General features: G+C 37.8%; 1 protein-coding gene across 1 annotated transcript in view; it reads left to right on the top strand.

Moving 5' to 3' along the window:
• Positions 1–8,722: 8,722 nt before the first annotated feature.
• Positions 8,723–24,679, top strand: part of gpc1b (glypican 1b) — a 79,154-nt gene continuing 63,197 nt past the window's right edge. The window contains exon 1 of the mRNA XM_084120372.1: positions 8,723–9,324. Within this exon, the coding sequence (XP_083976498.1) occupies positions 9,180–9,324 (145 nt within the window). The 5' untranslated portion in view covers positions 8,723–9,179. The remainder of the gene's footprint in view (positions 9,325–24,679) is intronic.

The following is a 24,679-nucleotide window of genomic DNA, read 5'->3' as shown; positions in this document are numbered from 1 at the left end:
TCAACCTGCTGCCAGAAGTACTAGTAATTATGCAAAGTACCTTTAAGACCAACAACACAGGGTTAATAACAGTGTTAATGTTGTTTTTCTCAAGAGATTGTACCAAAATTTAAAACTTAAACTTAATTTCCCCCATGTTCCTTGTGGCTGTGACTAAATTGTGTGGCATAAATGCCGGTAGGAATGACACTTCATGCTCTTTATGTTGCTGTGTCTCAGTGTTGCACTATTCCACTCTTAAAAACCAACTCTCATGAACATTGCTCTATTCACATTCAGACCGCCTGGCTTTATGGTTATCCAGAGGTCATTAGCTTGTGGCAGACCTTTGCTCAATCATTCAGGAAGCATGTTGTGTTCTGCTGAGACTGTGGTGTGTGGTTGATTTTTTCGTAAGCGTACATCGGCTACGAGAAAGATTTTCCCATGAAGCCGTTTTCTTTAATTGAGAACAAAAGGCCTCAACAGCTCTTTCTTGTTACAAAATATCTTGAGATTGTCAAGGCATATGACACTTATTTGTAGATCCTTTTCAATGGTTTAGATGTGTATTTAATTGGACTGAGAAGATTGTTTGAGCTTGGCAGACTGTTTGGCACAAACACTTAGATTTATCAAGCGTTTTATAGTGCCATGGAGGAGATGTGACGAAAAATCCATTTATCAAAATGTCAGCGAGCCATTAACAATATCTTATAATAGCAGTCAGCTTGTGAGAAACCGATGCTGTGGTCCTCTTCTCTTTAACTCTTCCTCCCTGTCCCCGTGTCCTCTTTCTTTCCAGTTGTATGTTTCTTCTTAACACTTTCAACTGTTTGGTATGTAACCGGTCCTACTCGACCTGGTGTCTCCAGCCACATTTTCTGTAAACTCAATATTTTTGTCCTAGATATTAATTTATTGAAAAATGCATTGTAAATGCAATATCGTGACTACACCTATTTTATAATGAGCATTCATTTTTTGTTTCATTTATTTTATGCATTTATTATCATTTATTTGTATTTATTGCATTTATATATGCATTTATCATAAAAGCTGTGAATTTTCAGCTTACATGTAACACATTTCCACAAAAATAAATGTGCTTCATAAATAAAATGTTCGGTCTCAATTTCTATTAGTTGTCTTTAAAGGGGTGGTTGATTATGATTTCACTTTTCTAACTTTAGTTAGTGTGTAATGTTGCTGTTTGAGAATAAACAACATCTGCAAAGTTACAACGCTCAAAGTTCAAAACAAAGGGAGATATTTTCTTTGACAGAAATTGCTTTTTAAGGACTACAACAAACGGCTGGTGGGGACGACACCAGATTCCGGGTAAGTGACATCATGTGATTTATAGATTATCAAGACAGAATATGCTAATCAATGCCTAGAAGATAACTACACATAAGCTACATAAATTCACCAACTAACCATTCAGAAATATTGTCTACATGTTGTCACTTCTTCTTGAGTCTCTCCATCTATCGGTTTGAACATAAAAGGCTAAAAGTTTTAGAAATTTTCAGTGCATGTCTGTGTGAGGTAAAAGGACACAAGCTGTTGAAGCTCCGCCCCCTGTGCTGGGAGCAGCAGCTCATTTGCATTTAAAGGGACAGACACACACACACAAAAAAACTGCGTTTTTGCTCACCCTCAAAAAGTGACAACTTTAACATGCTATATAAAAATATCTGTGGTATTTTGAGCTAAAAATTCCCATACACACTCTGGGGACATCAGAGACTTATTTTACATCTTGTGAAAAGGGCATTATATCACCCCTTTACCTACTATGTACTAACATTTAAATTAATAATTTGATACAATGCACTTATTGTGTACATACATGTTTTTACTTTGTACTTACAGTATATTGATACCTGCATGTAATTACAGCTGTAATTAAATCTTTTGCCCCATCCCTTACCCCTTAAATCAGCCTTAAACCATCCCATACCACCAAACATGTCCTAACCTTACCCATTTCCCACCTCAATAGTAGCAAAAGTATTTACACTGTACTTATTTTTTGATGTAAGGACCTAGTAATTAAGGACACCTAATATAAAGTGTGACCAAATGTCCATTTTCTTTTTGTGTAGCCTACTACAGTATTAACTTTTCCTAGTAAATCACTGCTGAAATGTGTATCTACCGTAAAAAGCTCAGTGTAATACACAACAGCATTCAGCTAGACAAAAGTGACATTTTTGTATAGTGTAGAAAACAGACAGTGTCAACTAAAAAGTAGAAAACACATGCAATTTGTATATAACAAATATTTCCATGGAGATAAAACATTTAGATTTTGACCATGGCTCACATGATGCACTTACAGTATAGACAATGTTAAGGCTGTTTTGAAAAATGTGCCAAAGTGGTTGAGAATACCTGCATTACATGTGAAAATAATGATTAAGTTGTTTACACTCACACGTATTCAAGGAAAATATTGCAACACATTTTTCTTGAACAGTTTTCAAAACTTACACTATTCAAAAATCTGGGGTCAGAAAGATGTTTTTAAGCTCAATTAATGCTTTTATTGAGTAAGGATGCATTAAATGAGTCAAAAGAGACGGTAAAGACTTTTGATTAGTTAAAATAATAAAATAAAAAATATATATATATAATATATATATATATTTAAATGCAGTTCCACAGGTTCTACAAAATTATTGTTTTCAACTGATAATAATCAGAAATGTTTCTTGAGCACCAAAGCATATTATAATGATTTTTGAAGGATCATGTGACACTGAAGACTGGAGTAATGATGCTGAAAATTCAGCTTTGCCAACACAGGAATAAAATATATTAATATATATATTAAAATAGAAAACATTATTTTAAATTACAATACTATTTCACAATATTACTGATCAAAAAAATGATTAAATAAATGCAGCCTTGAGCTTAGCATAAGATGCTTCTTTCAAAAATATAAAAAAATCTTACCGACCCAATACTTTGGAATAGTAGTGCATGAAACCAACATGATCTGTTTTCATTAAAAGAGCTGTATTTAAGGGAAAACCATTTATTTCCATAAAAATGTCACCGCACAACAAGAAGTTAACTTTTCTCATTAAATAACATCTCAATCGTTCGGAAAGTTTTGTAGGAGGATGCAAAGTGAACAAGGGAGTCAAGTCACGATTTAAAACCAGAATGCTAAAACAGATCAAACACAAACAGACTGTTTATTAAGAAGCCTTATGCTACTGTGTGTACGTTTCATCAAATGACGTGTGCATGTTGTGTATTCCAGGCTGTTGGTTTATACCCCAGGACTCAGTTTCTTTGGCAGGACTCTTCCCGCTGCTGCTTTGTATCTGGACACATAAGTCATACTTTAACATACGAACATCACTACATTAGATAAATGACAATTAAGAGAATTTTTCTGGACCCTTTCTGGTTGTCAAACGTTAGTGTATCATGTCCATATTTTATGTGATGAACTACCACCGTGGTTACTCTTCTGTGTGAATTTGAGGGGGACTGCTTTCATGCACCCACTAAAAATAATTTTGGGACCAGTTGGTTAAAAGTAAATGGCTCAGGACAGTGAAGTTTATTCTGAGAACTCTGGTATTATTTGTTTGCAGATGCCATTTGGTTTGATATGTTGCAGAGTCATTCATAATGTGGCTAAGTGTCTAAATACACTCTTAAAAACAAAAAGGTTTCAAAAGTGGTTTTTCGCAGGATTCTATAGAAGAACCTTCTGTGTATGAGAGAGTGTATGTTGGCCACTGTGAATTCTGTCACATGCACATGCTGTAAATAATTATTTAAAAAGGCTTTAATGTTACAGAGCTTTCAGTAGTTTTGTGAGTCACTTTGTCATTTTGATAGTTGTTCGTTTTGTGGTGTGCGTGTGTGTGTGTGTGTGTGTGTGTGTGTGTGTGTGTGTGTGTGTGTGTGTGTGTGTGTGTGCGAGCGTGTGTGCGTCCCACACTCTAAGGAGTGTGGGACAGAAGTGTGGTTTCTGTCTCAGTAATTACTTAGCTTTTCCATGCCAGCATGCCTGGAGACACACCAACACATTCCTACCATCTCTCTCTCTCTCTCTCTCTTTCTTCCTTTAGCTACTTCATATATGTGATCTCACTTTTTTGCTGAACACTTCTCAGCTTTCATATTTCGTTGTTTGTGCATCGTCATTCTATTTGCTGTCACACCTCTGTTTATTTTTCACTTCAAACTCTTCAGCCCAAATGTGGTAAAACCTACGTTATGGGGACAAAATGTCCCCACAAAGATGGCAATATCCGAAGCCTTGTCCTTGTGGGGAAATGTTTTGGTCCCCATGAGGAAAACAGCTTATAAATCATACTAAGTGATCTTTTTAGACAATTTGAAAATGCAGAAATGTTTCTGTGACGGGTAGGTTTAGGTGTAGGGGACAGAATATACAGTTGTACTGTATAAAAATCATTATGTCTATGGAGAGTCCCCATAACATGTGTAACGGACGTAGGCCAGTAAGATCTGTGCATAACCTCACTCCTCTGGCCTCAAGGGTCTCACTAGCGACTGACGCTAGGCTGCAGTCTTTAGCGTCCTTGTTAGCACCCGCCGTCCACGTCAGAGACCCCGGTTCGAATCCCGCTTGGAGCAGGTCGAGTAGGACCAGTTAAATAAGAAAACCCAACGTTTGTGTGTGTGTAAAGAGGAGGGCCTAAACCATCATTCCCTTGATTTCACATCAATAAATCTTTGTCCTTTGTACCACACCAATACCATCATTGTTATCATACAGAGCTTATGACTAATTCTACAATAATTTTAGCCCTGCCCTAAAAGAAATCTTTCCTTCTTGGATGTCACTGAAGGGAGTTTTTATCAGCAAAGTTAGCAAAGTTCTGGGGACAATTTTGTCTCCATACTATAGCTCAGTAATCGACCGCAAACACACACTCAATGACGTTCAATGACACAATGTAATCTCTAGCTCCTTACCCTCACCTTAACTATCACAATTAAGTGCCTGACTAAACCCGAACCCTAACCCTTAACCTAATTATAACCATATCCCTAAAACCAAGTCTTGACCCTCAAACACGACTGTAAAGGGGTCTCAGAAAGTGAGGACCGGCCAAAATGTCCTCACTTCACTCAAACTGGTGCTCACAAAGATAGTCGTAAAAGTACACACACACACACACACACACACACACACACACACATGGCTCCTGTTCCTCATTAGGCAGAAGGCTCTTTCATGGTCAGATCCAATAAAACTTGAATGCGTCTGTCTGGAGCAAACATGGGCAGAGAAGCTTATTTGTGTAATTATTGCAGCACAACCCCGTAGCAGATCTTCCACCACCTGCCACGGCAACCACTTCAGCCCTACAGGGGCTCGACCACAATACCCCACGTCAGCAAGCCCACGTCACCGTGAAGAGGGAACTTCAAATAGTATTATATAATGGTTTCAAATGGAAATTGATTTCCTTTAGCAGAGTGCTTTGTTTTTGGATTCTGCATTCAGAACTCTGTGTCATATTGGCAATAAAGCCAGGAAGAGCAGTTCAAGCGCTTCTCACAGATGAAAAGTTGTATCTATCAGTTCGTCTGTCTGTCTAGGATACATTGGATACAATGGATCAAAAGTGACAGTAAATAATTTTACATTGTTATAAAAAAAATCTATTTCAATTGCTGTTTTTTTCTAATCATCAAAGAAGAAAAAAAAAAAAACATGTTTTCCAAAAAGATTATAATTCAGCAGTTTTCAACTTCTTGAGCAGCAAATCAGCATTTTTCTGAAGGACCGTGTGATCATTACTAAAATTTTGATCAAATAAATGCAGCCCCGGTGAGCAGAAGAAAAAAAAATCTTTCAAAAAATCCAAGCTTATGACCTGTTTTCATGCCAACGTTTGAAGTTTGCCTTTACAAAATGTCCCTTTTCTTGTCAAAATTACATTTATTTGCATTTACACTTTTTTTTTATGGTAATTCACATTCAGTGTTTCTCAATATCACATTCAGCTATCTTTGGATACATCTTTTTATATTTGGAAACATTTTTATGTAGAACAAATATTTTCAAGTAGTGCGTTAATAAACTAGTAATTCATTTAGAAGAATTCACATTTGACATTTTATCAAGAATAATCTTCTCTAATTTTGTATCATTTTGAAACGTATAATTCACTGTCCATTTTATCTCCTTTATATGCACTCTATTGTGGCCTGTTTGATTTCTAAGAAATTTTGTCACATAACTGAGATCTGCTTTGAGTCTTCTGACCCATGAAAGACCTCTAATCATTCATTAAAAACCCATCAGCTGTCAAATGGTATAAATTTACTTTTTTTTACGTCATCTTTCTACAAATATCTCCAGATCCGATCAGAAGAGTCTAATAAAAGATTCAGCTGTGTAGATGATTCATATTAACAATCATTCGTTTTTTTGTCAGACTGACTATGTGTCTTTTTTGTGACATCAGACATGTTATGTTGTGATGACCAGTCAGATGAGTGGGCATGGATGAGTCAGCCCTCTCCAAAAGGCTTTGATCACATGACCGGATGGACCTGAACAAAGGTCCCAAACCACTGCATTCAGTGGCTTTTCGGCTCTCCCAGGGCCTGACTCACTGAGAGCAAGCTGAACAACACACAAAAATGCCACAAGGCAACCTTGTCCAGTGTGAGACCAGTGCATGGGTCAAGACCAGCAAATCTGATGGACCTTTGGTAATAACTGCACCATGAAATTCAGCTCTGCTTAGTTGAGTTCTGCTTCTGTAGGAGAGGATATGCCACCGCTGTTGCTATTCTTGTTTAGATAAGCTGAATTTGCTCCACTCGTTCTCTGAAATGGCATCTCGCTGTCTCTCAGGCTCAACAGAAAAACTCCATGTTTATGCACAGGCTGCCATATAAAACTGCATCAAGGCATCTGTTCAGTTTGCTCTGAGAAAATCATATAATGCTGGTGAATTGAGCCAGTAGAAATGCCTCCTCCTTACCTAGGTTTAAGTTTATTTTCACTAGCTTTCAACAAGTTATAAATTCATTATTTACTGTATTGTCTGTATTGTCTTTTCTATTCTGCATTGAGCATATGTGAATTGTACAGCACATTCGGTCAACCATGAGTGTGCTACATTAACATGTACATTTGAGTTGCACTTTAATGGAGTCATCCTAATTGAGATTTCTATTGAGTTTGTTCCAAATTTGTAGAGTCTATTTTAACTAAAATATTTCATCATGCAATGTACATGAGTTTCAACAAAACTGTGTACTGCAATTTTGCTCTTACACACACACACATAACAGAAACAACATAATCATTATCTTAACTGCTCGAGGAAAGAAAGGGCGAAGCATTTAACTAACTGTGTGCCTCTCTGTGAAAGCGTTCTAACCGGCCACACCCCGCTATTCACTCACACAAATGTCCCTGGCAGCTCCGCTCAGTTGTTATGCAAGTATAATGTCTTATTGCTCACCCATGTAAGTGTGCCACTGTTTTTCACTAACCTGTTCATATTCGCTCTCCTTTATTCTCTTTTCAGCACTACATTTCCTGGATTATCTTTGTAATATTCCGTCGACTCTTGTTTGTGGCCCTGGGGCCGGTATTTTCTCTGTGTTTCCTGTCAGATTTGTCAAACTGGAGGCCGCAGACATGACTCAGAAAACACTGCGTCTTGTCAAGGAATAACTACGGGTGTGTGTATTGTCACAGGCGAGCTGCAGCCTGTTCAAAAATGTACTGCATCTTTGAAGCATGTCAAGATCTGGCCTGTCCGCAGAGGGGTTGACAGTCTGGGACCGTAATAAATATGGCAGAGTATTACATTTAACATGAAATAGAGAGGCTGGGACTCAACCTTGTTATTTACCTCATAAATAATTCAATATAATCTTCCAACTCTCCTATTGAGAGGCGTTTTTGCGGCCAGTAGAAAGGAAGATAATTCCCCTAGTCCAAAAAACCTGAATTTCACTTATTTGAGAATGTTTAGCTTAATCTTACAAATACTTTATATTATATTATATTTAGATTATATTTAAGATTCTATAATTGCTTTAAGATTTTTATTATAGGCCTATTGTTAATCACTGTATCCCATAATGCAACATGCTTGACCTTGACCTTCCATGAACACCAAACAGGAAGCAATTTTAGTTGATTGTTAGCTGTGATTTAAATGATCGGATCTCCAAATGTTAAGATGTTTTAACACATTTTTTTTTTTTCAAATGCAAAATTTTTATTTTCTAATTGATAACGGTATTCTTCCATATTTTTCTTGATTTTCTTTTTTTTTAAGTCGCACATAGGCCTAACTGGAAAGGTTAAAATCCTTGTTCTTATTTGGGATCAGAACAGAGATTAACATTGACAATATAGCGCAAGCTGCAATGAGGTCAATGAGGTCACGTGTTTGAATTTGTGGTTGAAGTGGTTGAATTTTAAAAACTAATTAAACCCAATTTAGTGTCATTCTGCTTCACTTGGATGTTAATATCAGGTGTAAGCAAGGCCAGGATGCATTCAGTGTATAGCCTACATTTCATTTTTATGTCCTAATCCTATAAGCAAATTCCCTTTAGGATTGGTTCCAAAGTACGATTCCAAACTGAATCCTTTAAAGTTCTTACTTTATCCCTTTGGACTGGACAAAAATCCAGCATAATGACATGTCAAAGTCAGCTCAAAACCAGAGTTTCACTAAATTACATAAGGAATCTCAGAGATCCTTATCCTGTCCTACAGGAGAGCCTGTGGGGAAATGGAATCCCGTCTTCATTGGCCAGCGGGATGATTTGATGCAACATCCTGTGGAGGATCGCGGCGGCAGTGGCAGACGAACCCGATGCCCTGCAGTTGGTGCCTTCGCTCGCTCGCGCGCCCGCCCCGCTCCGCCTCGCACTTGACCGAACGCGAACGCGAGCGCGAGCGCACAGAAGCGTCTCCGAACTGTGAGCTCCCGTGAGCTTGTGTCATTCCTCCCTCTCCGCTCCGTCATCTCTCACACAGGATCGCGCTCTCCGTTTTAATTCAAGCTGTTGCCACTGAATAAGACACAGCGCGTGGGAGCGAACCGGTGCGCTTTTGGAAACGGCAGATACATTTGGCTGTGGATGCGTTTGTCCGCTGCTCTTCGCCATTGGATTTGATTCGCACATCACGCTTCTTTCTTCTGTCCAGGATGGGGTTTGTCGTACTGGTGCTTCTGTGCGCTCTCACCGGGCTGGTGTTCGGGGAAAGTAAACCCAAGACATGCTCGGACATCAGGCAGTTCTACAACAGCAAGGGGTTCAATCTGAACGGAGTCCCGCAAACGGAAATATCCGGTAGGTGAATCAGTCCTGCTGTTATTCTAGATCTCAGCGTGAATGACAGTTGTGAATGGAGACATTGCATACAAAGGCAAACTTTAATGCAAGTACCTACATTGCGATTAAAATGTATTTTCATCTTATGCTATGATCAGCAACTTCATTCAAACACAACACAATGATACAGTAATTCAAAGTGCAATAATACAAATATTAAAAAGGTGGCAAAGTATACAATTAATAATAATTCCTACTGGTCAACTGAATGCTATGATAATATAGGCTGTATATATATCTCCTGTCTTGCACATGTATTTGACATTCCCACAGGTCTTTGGACTTTATAATTTTCCATGACTCAGGATTCCATAACAGTTTCCTAGACTGTTTTTTTTTTTTTTTTTTTGCTGTCATTTGGTTTGAGTGTGTGGCATGGTTACAGAGATTTACTGGTGATTATGAGCTTTCTGCAGTTGCTTCTGGTGTGTGTTTGTCAGGGTGGAGTATTGTATGTCTCATCCAAAGTTGCTCCATGAGGGCATAGAGTTTTCACTTTTGATGTTTAAGGAGTAAGTTGAAAAGATAAACCTCGCCAGGTGTTCTGTGTGGTAAAGGTGCTTTCACGCACAGAAGACCTTGATTTCTCTTTGTTTCATTGAATTTTTCTATCACTGTAGATTCTGTGCTCAGCACTGCAGCCTGAATGTATTTTTACCCATCATCCTCTTGCGCATGACGCACGAGCTGATCCCGGCCGGTATTCCCTAATGATCAGAAAGTGTTCTCCATTTAGAAGATTAATAGAGGTGGAAATCCGACGTTAGTTACTGTACATTAATGTGATGGAGATATTATCCTCATAAACACGTACAACATGTCCAGACGCATTCAATCAGAGTGATGCATCGCTACAATCGCTTTAATCAGACATGTTAACATTGCCAGTGTGGGCTGTGTTTAGACAGCACACTTTTACATGTCTAAGTGATGGTGATCAAACCCCTATCCCTATAACTTCTCAACCGTATGGAGACAATGAGATTTAATTGAAAGTAATTGTTTCAGAGTCAAGAGTTTCCCCCAGGAAATGTTCTGCAATTATACTGCAGCTTTTTCTTTAGCACTGATGTTTCTCTGGCTCTCCACTCAAGAGCTGACATACTTGTCCTCCCATGTGTAAAACTGCGGAAATCTGATTTTGGTTTTTGTGAATATTAAAGTTGCATGACTGTTGTCAGCTGGCTGGACAGGAAATCTGGACACAGACTCAGATCTTCTTTAGCGGTTTCTGTGATATTAATGGAATCGCCCATTATTCCAACTCTTCTCGATTTTTTCCATTCTTTCCTCTCCAGCTGCTAGTCGGCATTAACCTCAGATGGATGAATTTCATTCAGGCTGTGTCTTTAATTTTTGATAGGAAAGCTTCGTTTGAATATTTTAAGGCTGGATTTGAACATTCAGCTGGATTGTATCTTTCTCTCTGACTCATTTGAGATGAACTTGACACCAACCCTGTGAGAGCAACGTTTGGCCCATGGTCATGTGAGTGTTTATGTTTACTGTGTTTTATCTAGTAGAACACCACAAAGCTTATGCAAAAGCAGCTGTCTTCTATCAGTCCCCATGCTTTCTGTTTTACTCAGAAGTGAGTAATGATATTCCCCTGGCGATCCGGAGTGGGGTTCCCACCTCCGCGAACTGTGGCACACCCTGCTAATGGCCCAAACAAGCTGAGCGACCCACACCAGAGCCTGAAGTTACGACAATACACAACGATAATCTCTACCTGACCTCATTTCAAGAGTGATTCAGTGACAGATCAGGTCAAGATGGCTCCTGTCAGTTCTTGTTAGGCTCATATCAGGAATCATTTTAGGAAACCAAGCCAAGTTCAACTCACCTTTGTACTCACCCTCCTTGTATAGTAGATTGAGTTACACCCAATGTGAAGGCTATCATGTTGTAAAATCTTTCAAACTGTTTTGATGCAATTGAAAACAGTTAGAGAGCATATAATTGTCTAATATGCTCCAATCATAGATCACATTTCTGGAATTGTCCCTGCAAACACACCTTATCAGATTAACGGTAAGTCTAGGTTTTTCAAGAACTGGACAATTTGGCGATCCTTAATATATGGATGACTTAAAAAAATTGACAAATTGGTTGGCTAGTCAGTGCGAGGCTGTGTCCTAAATTGCCCCCCCCCCCCCCCCCCATACCCTTAAACAGGGCACTATTTGAGGAACAGCCATTTGTAGTGGTGTCCGAAACTATAGTAGACGTTATCGAGTGCACTCATTCAATCCCGCAATGCACCACAATAACGAGTGTACGACCGATGTACGCTCAATGGCTAGAGAATACTCATAAATAACTGTGAGAGTCACGCACCGAATGAATTCCTGTGTTTGACCAGAAGATGGCGCCCGGAGCTTAATCACGCATCCATACACTTTTCAAGCCGCTGGTCCAATGTGGGTACAGCGTAACATCTTACAGGTATAAATTCCTTTTTAATTGATCATTCAATTTTTTATTAAGGTTTATACATAGTTTCCATGACAGAGTTCAAGATAAATATTTTCATCTTACGACTGGAGCTGCCAGTTTGCTAAGTTTCAAAAGCAAGCACAAACTGTACAAAAGCGGAAGCCCTTCCAGCACACTCAGTGTCTGAAATCCCTCAAGTGAACTATATTAGTGGACTAATGTAGGGAATTGTGAATGCGATTTCAGACACGCCCCCTATAGCATATTGAGCCATGGTGCTCATGTGGGCTATAAATCATATATAATAAATGAATTATTCTAATCATGAAAATATATTTATATGTATATTTTATTTAAACTATGTAATGTATAGTTTCTCTTTATTATTATTATTAATATTATTATTTATTAAAATTGTATGTAATTTAGAATGGATCATTTTTTAATGTTGTATGAAAGTTTATTTATTTATTTGCCAACTGACCGAATCCCCCTTCTGAACTCAATTTCACTCAGTTCTTTATTATTATTATTATTATTATTTATAAGTTTTAATATTGTATAAAAGCAAATATTTTGTATTTACTCAAACAGGATATCACCTGAAGTCTCTCAAACCCCATTCACCTTGATGATGAGGTGTAGCGCCCCCTAGCTGTGACTCTAGAGTCGGCAGTGGTCATAAAGCATCTGTCATTAGTCATGTTTAAGTCATGGACACAGGCGAGCATGAAAGCACTAATGAGGTCCCTGAGCCGTGGCGTCCCGCTGGATGACGGCCACTAGTGCAACTGCTGGAGGCAAACCATGGTTGCTCGAAAGCGAAATGGCCCATGGTAACATCATAGACAGCAGAAGTTCTTTGTGCAGGAATATTTCAATATTTAAGTTGCATGAGCACATTTGCTCTAGGGCATAGTATAGAATTCCCCTTTTTATTCATGCTGTGTGTGTGTGTGTGTGTGTGTGTGTGTGTGTGCATACAGAATGCATAGTATCTTGTATCGATTTGTTGTAAATGTGTATTGATTTGCATGCATTGATTTTAGGGGTCACACAACATGCTTTCACAATGAATTTGTGCATTTATCCTCCAATCCATAGCAAGATGAATTGAGAATGGGGTATTCCTAGACTCCCACACATGCACACAGACACAGAGTGAAGTGTTTATAGTGCTGATGCAGTAGATGTTGAAGGCATTAAGCTGTAATCTGCCCTCTGGAGCCTGAAACTCACCACATAGTGTTTGATGTCATGCAGAGCCGAGAAACACTGCAGCAGTGAAAGAGGGAAGAAAAAACTGATACTGAGACTCTCATGCAATCTACTCCTTCCTCTGTCCTTTCTGTCCCTTGAAACAGGAAAAACAGATTGTTGGACTTTAGAAGTACTAGTATTTTATTAATTTCTCTCTTGATGTGTTGTTCCCTCCCTGATGCTTTGCTAAAAAAAAAAAAAGATTCTCATGGCTAGCAAGCATATGTTGTGTTTTGGATGCTGGTGTCCTAGATAGTTCACCCAAACATTTTAGCCTAAATGGTCATCATTTACACATTCTCATGTTGTTACTAACCTGCATGACTTATTATTAGTTTCTCTTTTCCATGCAATTACAATTAATGGGGACTGAAGCTTTCAAGCTTCAAAAAGGTTGGAAAAGTACCATAAAAGTAAAAAGGGTCCATATTATTCATGCATTATATTTCAAGTCTTCAGAAGCCATGCAGTAACTTTGTGTGTAAAACAGACGGAAATTTAAGCTGTTATTTAGTGAACTTTTTCCCTCCATTGAGCTGTTAACCACCAACTGAATCATTGAGTCAATGAGCTGAATCGAGATACAGAGGAGTTTGATTTGTGAACGAATCATTCAGACGGGTTTTGTGAACTGATTCATTGAAAAGATCCAACTGAAAAGAGTGATTCACTTTTCATATGAGCAAGAACAGATGTTTTTAATTGAAGAATGTCACAGGTTTGGAATGGTGAGGTGGAACAAGGGTGGGTAAAAAAATCGTTTAGGATAAACTATATTTTTTAACTAGGCCTATAGCTTAACCAGCTTTGAACCAGCCATCTCTAACCAGGCTGGACCAGTGTGAATTAACATGGTCCACTTGTCTTTTCAGCAGAGTGGATCACTTACCAGGGATTTGTCTTGAATGTAATTGTCCCGTTTTAGGCAGACCCTGAGTTTTTTGGTAATTGGTAAAACATAATACTGTGTGTCAATACAAGACCTTGGCCTCTCTCCCAAGATGCAATCCACAGCTGAATATGATACTTCTGAAATCAGATAACGCCAGGACAGTGCCGTGATGTAAATCTGCAGTCCAGAGCAAGGCTTATTGAATTATCTAGCCACTAAATGTGACAAACTGACTCAGATTGTAATACATGGTGTGTAATGTAGTTCTCAGTCTTCCTGTGAGTGAAGGGCTGCCCTGCCAGAGGAGAGAGAGAGAGGACCAACCTTGACAGACCAAGGTGACATTTAGATGAAGACATTTTTGATGGATTTGTTATTGTGTGACATCCTTTTAAGGATGAGAGAGAGAGAGAGAGACAGATAGAGAGATAGACGAAGGGTCACATTCCCCCCATAGCTGCTACCTGTGTGTACATAGGCTACACGTACATGACATAGCCTGAACGGCATGGCACATACTGATATACAGGGTTCAACATTTTTAGATTTTTTGAGTTATTTGAGATACTGTTGTCTTTATATCAGCTCAAACCAGTCTGGACATTCTCCTCTGACCTCTGGCATCAATAAGACATTTTTGCCCTCAGAACTGATGCTCACGAGATATTTTCACGAGACCATTATCTGTAAACTCTAGAAATGGTTGTGAGTGAAAATCCCAGTAGATTTTGAAAAATTATAAGTATGAAAGAATGGTTGGGAGGGAGCATGAAGAATCATTTTCACTCATGAATTTGCAACTCTGAGTCCAGACCTTAAATTCATTGAAAGTCTTTGGGATGTGCTGGAGGAGACTTTACAGAGTGATGGACTCTTGCATTGTCAATACAAGATCTTGACCAAAAATGTATGCACCTCTTGATGGAAATAACATCACAACATTTATTTCCATCAATAGGTGTTATCAATATACTGCAAGTCTTTTTTTCTTAATATAACATACTTTAGTCAATTTAGTTGACTTTAACCTGTTTTTTCTGTTTTTTACACCTGTGCTGTGTAGCATTTGAATGTTTTGACAGTTTGTTTCATCCCAATGAAGCTTAATTGACCATGACTCTGAGCAAGAGTCACACAGTGTTCTCTGTAAAGCAGTTTAATCTTTATAATCCTAACCACATTTCCTGTTAGCCTCAATGATTCATTGTAAATTCATTGCAAAGTACTAAAACTTTATCTTTTCAGACTCCAGTGTTGAATGACAAAATAATCATATAAAATCCATACACTACACTGTTGAGTTCATACATAAGTACATGGTGTATAAGTGTATAGTGTGTCATTTGTGATACAACTAAGGGGTTAGTTAGCCTCTGCTGGTATATACTGTAACTACACCTACTTGGCTCATTTAATTGAAAGCAGTACTTCCATTTCTAGCCACCATATTGAGCATAGCAGATTTGCTCATTCATTTTTCAATGAGTGGTCCATTACCTCCTTATGGAAGCCTGTTTACACCTCAAAGAAAAATAAATGAAAAATAAATTTTATGTATGAATGTTTGTATTTATTTATTGAGATGAAACAGGGTTGCATATGCTTTGTTTTATATTGTATATGCAGGAAGTTAGCAAGATGGTTACAGCAGTTACGTTATGAAACTGAACTGGATGCCAGTTGGCTGAGAACCTAAATTCAATCTATAACTCCTGATTGCTGTACATTTTTGAGTCATGACTTAGAATAACAAAGCACAACCAGCACATGGAGTTCATGTAATGACTTTCTGACAGAACAGTAAGTGTGCCAGAGCTTGTGAATTCTTGGAAATTGTCAAGTCTTGTTTTAATTTTAGCATGTGTCTTAGTCTCATGCCTGACACTTCTAACAGCAGCTTAACTTTAACCCCTGGAGACTAAGCGCAAAGCTTCTCCAGATGAGAGCAGAGGGAAGACTTGAAAGAGTCATTACATGCACTACAATCAAAAGGAAGTACAGCGAGAGCATTCTGGGGGATTTGGAAGGGCAGTGTACTCTCAAATGTGAAACTCAATGGGGCTTCCTGTTAAAGCTGGGCCGAACTCCGCTTTGGATATTCACAACAGCGAGCTTGCAGAGGAGAGAACGTGTTTGGTTTGGCTGGACTCTCAGCAGCTGTAGGGAGGTGTGGGAAAAGGAGAGAGATTTCACCCCATTCATTATGGGAGAATCTGACGTAATAATGATCATTAATGCTGCTTATGAGAAACTTTCAGCTTGTACAGCGACCTCATAAAAATCGTACAAGCACCAGTGCTGTGGAAAAGCTGCAGGTGGAAGCTGGGAAGCCTTCACAGAGAAAAACGATAGTTCTGTCATCATTTATTCACCCTCACATCGTTCCAAACCTGTATGACGTTCTTACTTCTTTGGAACAAAACAGAAGATATTTAGGAGAATGTTTTAGCTGTTGTTAGCCATAAAATGAAAGTCAGTTTGGTTCAAAATCTTCTTTGTATTAAAATCAGCATGCATTTAAATGTAATACAACAAATTGAACAGAACAAGCTGCAAAGTGGACCAGACTTTGTCTCAAAAGTCTTGTTACACAACATTGTGTGGGTTGGTTTTCATTATCAGTCTGCAGAAGGAACCAGTGAGAAGATTGTGTGTATCTGTTGAAATCAACTATGACAAATTAGTTACTTAACCCAGAAAACAAAATGTTATGCAATTCATAATTTCGTAATGCTATAGTTGTGTAGTTTCCTTCTCCTTTGGCTCAGATATAAATTTATTATACCTCTAATGAGAATTTCCATTGTGCTTCAGAAGATGAAGTGTCTTTGAACAAACAGTGCTCTAATTGCAGGCTCTGTCCTCCCTGAGGCAAACAGGGGTTAAGTGTCGTGTTGACAACTACGAGTTCATGGGTCAGAGTTACTTGGGAATGAACTAAAGGTCACGTTAACCGAATATTTTCCATTATTGACTGAATGCTTTTAGCAGTGATGGAAAACTCTGAAGGCCGGCCGTCATTTTGACAGACTACACTGAGGGTCTATCTATCTATCTATCTATCTATCTATCTATCCATCCATCCATCCATCCATCCATCCATCCATCCATCCATCCATCCATCCATCCATCCATCCATCCATCCATCCATCCATCCATCCATCCATCCATCCATCCATCCATCCATCCATCCATCCATAGCAGGGATGAGCAACTTCGGTCCTGGAGGGCCACTGTCCTACAGAGTTTAGCTTCAACCCTAATCAAACACACCTGAACAAGATAATCGAGGTCCTCAGGATTACTAGAAAATTACTGGCAGGTGATTTTTTCAGGGTTGGAGCTAAACTCTGTAGGACAGTGGCCCTCCAGGACCGAAGTTGCCCATCCCTGATCTACAGTATCTATCTGATGCAAAGAGGAGATCCAGTCGAACATTTCTTGACTGTCTTTGTGACATTCACCTTTGACCTTTAAGTTTAGTTTATGTTAAGTGTAGTTTTTTAAGGCTTTACAGTACTAGAATACTGATATTTGGCATAAATCTAAAACCATTATTACCACGGTCATTTTTTGTAAAGATACTTCGATAAAGGATGCATTTGTTTACTCAACCGCCAAGAAGTCTCAAGTACCAATAAGAGTAGAAAAATTCTGTACACATATTATCAGTACAGGTACAGTAAAGCAGGACAGATGCTGTCATCATGTCCAATTGTAATTTCTGTATTGAGCAGGGAATTTCATCACAATTGTTCAAATGCCATCAGTTTCTTTGCATCGTCTTTTAGAGACAGGCCCTTGAGACAGGGGAGTGAGATATATTTTGTCCTCTGTGAGTTTGATGAGATTGATGTATTTTTAGATGTGCTACAAGCTCTGGGCGATCCAGTTATCTCTCTAATTCTCTGAAGAATCAGCTAACATTAAGATAACTGCACAAAGAGAAGTATAAACTGTCATCTCGTGCAGTAGTCTGTGTAATTTGAGACAAAGCTGGAGTGCAAATTCTCTCTTGTATTCTTGTTTGCTATTTTTATTTCTCTCTTTCTCTATTTCTGATCCTCTGAGCCAAAGTTGTTCATAAATAATACAGATAATCCAGCTTTGTTTTGATGTAGATAGTTCGTGCTCAGTTGAGTTTCTGTGTGTGTGCGTGTGTGTGTGCGACGTGCGTGTGTGTGTGTACACAGTCCACAGAATGTATTTGAACACTTAAGTCACACTTAAAATTGCATGAATGTCTTACATTATAAAACAAAGTATCAAACCAAGTGGCATTCATTTTAAACAAAGATAGCACACATCATTTTTCAAGCAAAACTTTTCTCACAAATAAGTTAAAATAATAGATAAACTGTTAAAAGTGTAATGTCCATACTGTTATTGTGATAAACCAAGTCCTTCATGTGGCCTCAGTGTTAACACACAACACAGCGCTGTCTCTTTAATTTCCGTGTTCAGTGAAATGACACTGCTGGAGGGTGATGGCCTACTGGCTCTAAACTCTCTCAAGCTGATTTATATTATATGCATATTTCCAGTATGATGTCAGAATAAAGTGATTTCCAGTGGAAGTAGTGCAGCTTGTTATCACAGTGAACTAGGGGTATCTATCTATCTATCTATCTATCTATCTATCTATCTATCTATCTATCTATCTATCTATCTATCTATCTATCTATCTATCTATCTATCTATCTATCTATCTATCTATCTATCTATCTATCTATCTATCTATCTATCTATCTATCTCATTTAGTTGACAGTAGCAGTTATAGCTGATCAGGTTGCACTCAGAGTTTTATGGCAGATGTGGCTGGTCAGTGTGAACCAAGCTTCTCTTAAATTAGTCCAGCACATAGAGGGAATCTGTCTCTTTGGCTGTGAAAGGAGGTGTTCTCCTCTGTGACCCAACCACATGGCATCACTCAACAAAATTGAATCACAAATCCACACAGGAGGAAAGAAAGGAGGGAGATGGATGGAACGGGGGAGAAAGAGAACAATGCTGACACATCAGTTTTATCAATGGTTCTCCTTAAAGTCATTACAGTACATTACATCTCACCACGACACAAGTCCATCTCTTTGTTGCTTTGAATAGAAATTCAGAGCTGATTTACAGTGTACTAGAAAACCTATCCCTGTTCTTTCAGCCTTTACCCCTTTTTACTTTTCCATCATTCCTGTACCTACTCTCAGTTGTGTTTGAGCTTCAAACTTATCTGTAAAAATGTTTCCAGCACATTGATTTCTGATTTTCAATCCATTATAAGTAAGAATACACTTTGATAAGATGGATGCATACTGTTAAAAATCTGAATGGTGATGCCAGCGTCAGTGTTTTTAAGCATGCAAGAGTGCATGTCTTCAATTTCCAAAGGTCTTAGATGGTTCTAAATGAAAATTAAGTTGTCAGCAGTTTAATAGAAGTTTGATGATGGAAGTAGAAATCCTATTTTAAATCACTAAAGAGAAATTCATTTTTAACATTTAAACACAGGTCTCTAAATCCATCAGACTAGACTAGCTGGGCCAGATAAGACCTGCAAACCACACTCTAAGATAAGTCTGTAAAAAATAGGACACAATAATACTGTTATTGTGTTATGAAGGCATTTTCAGTATTTGGTTTTGTCAGATCAGTGTGTTAACCCTGTTGGCATCTGTTGGTGTTGGTCATGTAAGTGACGTAGCCTGCTATAATCTGGCGATTGTCCATGTTGGTCGACTCGACGTCTGTCAGTGTGGTGTGGATTGGCCTTAATGTTCATTAATCAGACCAAATACAACTAGAAAGAGCAATAGTAGATGTGGTGATCGTGGGCCAAGGCAGAGCTGATTCCGCACTGCCCTTCATACGGTGACAGGCGAAGGCGCCCTGTGCTGATCTCTCTCTTGTGTAAGTGAGTCATTCCAGCTGTTGGGAATCACAGTGATTAGCATTGTTACATAAGCAAAGTGATTTCTGACTGTTGTTGATTTTGTCTGACGTCAGGCACAACCTATTTTGTTTATATGTTGGCTGAGTAGAAGGGTGTTGTATTTGTAGATGAGAAAAGGAGGGGAAAAGACAAGATGAAGTGAAATGAGGCACAGAGTAGTGATATCATATACTTGCTCTTTATAGCTCTGATATTGACCTGACTGCACACAATATGGTTTTGGCCACAAAAATGTGCCCAAAATATATATATATATATAAAACACACTGTCTGTGGATGGGGTGTGTGCGTGTATTAATATAAATGCTGAAGGTGGACACTGTCTGGCTTTTCTAGGCTTTAGCTGAAGCAGCAGATGTGACAGTTATTGATCCTCTTCAGGGATCAGCTAATCTGTACCTGGCTCTTTGAAGCTTGCGCTAATGTTACATTTGTGCTGTCATGTATGGTTTCTGGGATTACTTGGGAGCTGGAGCTCAGGACATTACGCCTGTGTGTGTGTGTGTGTGTGTGTGTGTGTGTGTGTGTGTGTGTGTGTGTGTGTGTGTGTGTGTGTGTGTGTGTGTTAAAGGCTAGGTTTGTCCAGCATTGACAGACCTTTTGCGATACTGCGTACGGTCTGGTCCACTTAGCAAATTAGCAACTGCCGTTTAGACCGGAGGAGACTGTCTGATTGACATGTATAGAGACCAACCACAGTTCATTTTGTTTTTATGCACCATTTAGAGGCTGGATTACCTGCAACTGCATCAGATAGTCAGTATACAGTCTGTGGTTGTACTGGCTGAGATTAGGGCTTGATCATTGTGAGAAGCTGGGAAAAGTGTGTATGTGATTATTGGGTGTTCTGTTCTCCATGTGTTTTGGATTGTTTAGTCTAATCTTTCATTGCTTTCTTAAATGATGAGTGTTTTGTGGTTATTGATACACTCCAGAAACATCGGCTCTGTTTGAAAGCTGACTCATTTCCAATAAGCTGTTTGTTGCATTAATTTGTAATTTTCTAATTTCCAGCCAACTGAACAGATCCGCTACATCTGCACTGGAAAAATCACGGCTGTTAGATCAAGGTTTTGTAGTTTTTGCATTGTTGATTCATCTGAGCGCATTTGATAGTTCCATGACCGCTGATTAGATTTAAATACCAGCGCTTTGTTCTTGATAAAGGAGCATAATAAGCCTTCATAAATTCATCATTTGTAGACCATAAATTACAATGACATCTTCACACAGACTCTTTTTGGAGGCTTAAGATTATGTTGATGTAATATATTTATTTAAATAAAAGAGACACTGTTGACTGACACTCTGAGATTCAAAAAATAACAAAGAATCAAGTTAGGGAAATGAGAACTGAAACTATTAATTAAAAGAAAATAGATGGTTTTATGTTGTTATTTTTCATTAATTTAATTTATTTATGCAATATTGTTTTATGCATTTATGTTTTTTTGTTGTTGTTGTTGTTGTAATAACTGTATAAATTATCTTAAAAATATATTAAATTGTTGCTTGGGCAATTGAAAATTACGTGACTCAAGGTCCCTATAATATACACACAGTATATTTAAGTAGATGTCACACTTTATTTCAGACCAAATAAGAAAATAAGCAATAATCACTTTCAATATACTGTCAATTTTTTATACATTTTACTGAAACTCATATGGTTCATAGAATAATTTTTGGAATGATAGTTAACATGTCTGCAGTTACTGCTCACACAGTGCTTAGTTTCATTTTTAATGTTTGGTCTGTGAATCTTCTTGCATGTTCTTTTCAGGGTGTCTATCATCACCCAGAGGTGTGGTGGTGCTGGTTGGGTGACGGCATTCATCAGGTTCTCATCACATTCAGAGGCCCAAATGCTGTACTGTAGTGTTTCACTTTTAATGTAATCCTTCTCTGCTGGCCATCATGGGTTAGATGATCACAGTGGGAAGCCTTGTCGTTCTGATGCATGCTGGGAGTCTAATGGCATCATGTTGAGATTGAGCAGAGACGGGCCATCATACAGTGCATTACAGCGGTCTCAGATTAAAGCCTTTCACCAGTGATCAGATAACAATGAACATGTAGACAGAAACTCAATGGGCCGCGTGTTTGAAAAAGATTCAACTACACAAAGACAACCGCACAAAACTCTGACATCACAGTGAGGAGTCAAAGGAAACAGCAGATATTTATTTTACGATCCCTTTCTTGGTTACTTTAGTGTGTGTGACAGTTTCGGTTACTTTAGTGTGTGTGACAGTTTCTGTAAGGTTCTTAAAAGTTTTAAATATGAACTCTGAAGAAGAAAAAAAGCTGGAAAGCAATTGGAAAAAAACTGACCCTTGAAATACTATTTTAATATAATATATAATATTGTATTGCATGACATTGTAATGTATTGTATTTTTTTTTACATAGTACATAGTTCCCACCCAATAATAATTAATTGTAATAATATTTATTTATTTATTTATTTGCAAGTTTGAATGTTAAGAAAATTACTGGGGTTCCACCAATTTTTATCAATGAATTTCCATGATTTATCCAAATATATATATATGAAATGGATTGCTGTGGAAATTTTACAGTTGTTTGTCATGTTCTGTGTCCTAAAAATTATACTTATTAGTGGACAGAAGTCTCGAAGAAGTCGACAATGGCCTGAAATGCAAAGAAGAATTTTGAAGAATGTTTTTGAAGAATGCTTTGACTGGTGTCATTCATACAATGAAAGTCACTGTTGTTTTGGACCCCACTGACTTTCACTGTATACAAAAAAACAACAAAAAAAACAGAGACATTTTAAAAAATAGCTTTGTTTGTGTTTCACAGAATAAAGTAGAAAGTCATACAGGCTTGAAACAATATTTAGAATGAATAAATGAAAGAATTAAAATTTCTCTTTAAGTGGAAAAATTTGACAAAATTAAATGGCTTTTTTTAACTCTTTCCCCACCATTTGGTGGAATTTTTCGTCAATTATGAGACAACGCTTCCTGCCATTGACGGAAATGTCCTTCTTTCCATGTTTTATGTGGTAGGGGGGCGCTATTACGCATCTTCTGAAAGACTACTGAATCTCCTGATCAAAACACAGGCGAAGAAGAGGCAGAAACAAGTGATTTCATATGTAAGCAGATGCATATGTAAAATAATACAATCATCAACATTAAACAGTATATCAGTCAATCAGTAAATCAAAACTGCCTAATGTTATCGAATGAAATGTTGACCCAGGACTAGGTATTGTTGATGATCTACTCCTTCTATGTTTTGATCATCATCCTGAATTCTGAATCCAAAATCCAAAAACGCCTTTTTCTCAGCTTTTTGCTCAAAATGTGTTTTTTTTTTATGAAACTTGCTCACATAAAAAAGAATGCATTAAGCTAGAATAAAACTTTTTTTTTTCTCTCTCAAAGCAGAGGCTCTGTTCTTTCTTTTGATATATTGTATGTTCAGATATGCATTCAACAAAATATCCTGGGGCCATGAAACTTTTGTGAAAATTATTAAAAATGCTGGCGGTAGCTGGCAACTTTTTTTCAAAAACGCTGGCGGAGAAAGAGTTCAAACTAAACAATTAACTATTATGACATGACCTCTTCTGCTTCTTGGCACCTGTGTTGATCTTGTCATGGTTTTATGCGAAAGTGAGGACAGTTCATGCAGAAGCCAAACCCAGTGTGACGGTGTGCGGTTTGTTAGTAGAGGTGAGGGTTGCGTGAGCGAAGTGTTTGGTCTCTGTTGGGTTTTGGCAATGACGTGGTGTTCCGTACAGCTTGATGAATTCAGTGTTTGTTCTGCAGTCTAACTAAAGACAGAAGCACATAAGAAGAGACACAAAACGCAAACAGAGGGGGAGAGAAAGATATTGCAGGGTTTGTTTTCCCGTGGGATTAAAATGCCTCAGAGAAATTGAATATCTGAGAAACATCAAGGCAGTAATCCTGTTCTTAGCGGAACACCAAAGCTTCTTCCCGCCCTCTGTTTTTCCTCATCTCTCTCTGCATCCATCCTCTATCCATCATTCTCTCTCCTTATCCTTGTCTCACTCTTCTGTTTTTTCTCCATCTGTCCCTCTCATCCTCCTCTTTCTGCTTTTCACTTGTCATCTCACTTTCATCGCTGCCCCCTCTTGATTTGTATGAATCATTATTATCTAACAATAATGCAAATGTAATTTAATTTTGATAATTTAATAAATAATAATACATTCAATTATTGTAAGTATTATTAATTAAAGAAATTAATGTTTTTAATTAAATAATATAATACATTAATTTAAAAAATATTTTTATTTAATTATTTAATTGATATTGATAAAATACAGTATAAGAAAATAGTGTATTCTAAGAGAGTAATGTAGCAAAAAGAAAAAAATAACTAATACATTTAGTAAGTATTTTAATTCTCACAATTAGCATCGTAAAATGATGCGTGTGTAATTTTGCTAAAAATGTGCATGTGAATGATCTTGCCTTGTGAAAAGCACTGCATCTACAATATATTATAATGTATGTATACACTGTAAAAAGTAATAAGTTGACTTTACTTAGAAAAGCTGTGGAAACTGATTGCCTCAAAATTTTCAAGTGAATTAGGTCATAATGTTTGATTTGATACTACTCTCTATTACTTTGTAGAGTTAACTTGCACATTTGTACAGATTACCATAAAACTTGAGTAGAGGTAACTCAATTTCAAAAGTTTAGGCAACTTACAGATTTAAGTAAGGTGAACTTAAACAAAACAGTTATTTGAACATGTCTGCTTGTTC

This window comes from Abramis brama, assembly GCF_963993115.1.
Source record: "Abramis brama genome assembly, chromosome: 7".
Classification (NCBI taxonomy): Eukaryota; Metazoa; Chordata; class Actinopteri; order Cypriniformes; family Leuciscidae; genus Abramis; species Abramis brama.
The sequence above is the reverse complement of the archived record's forward strand: the minus strand, read 5'-3'. Positions and strand labels throughout refer to the sequence as shown.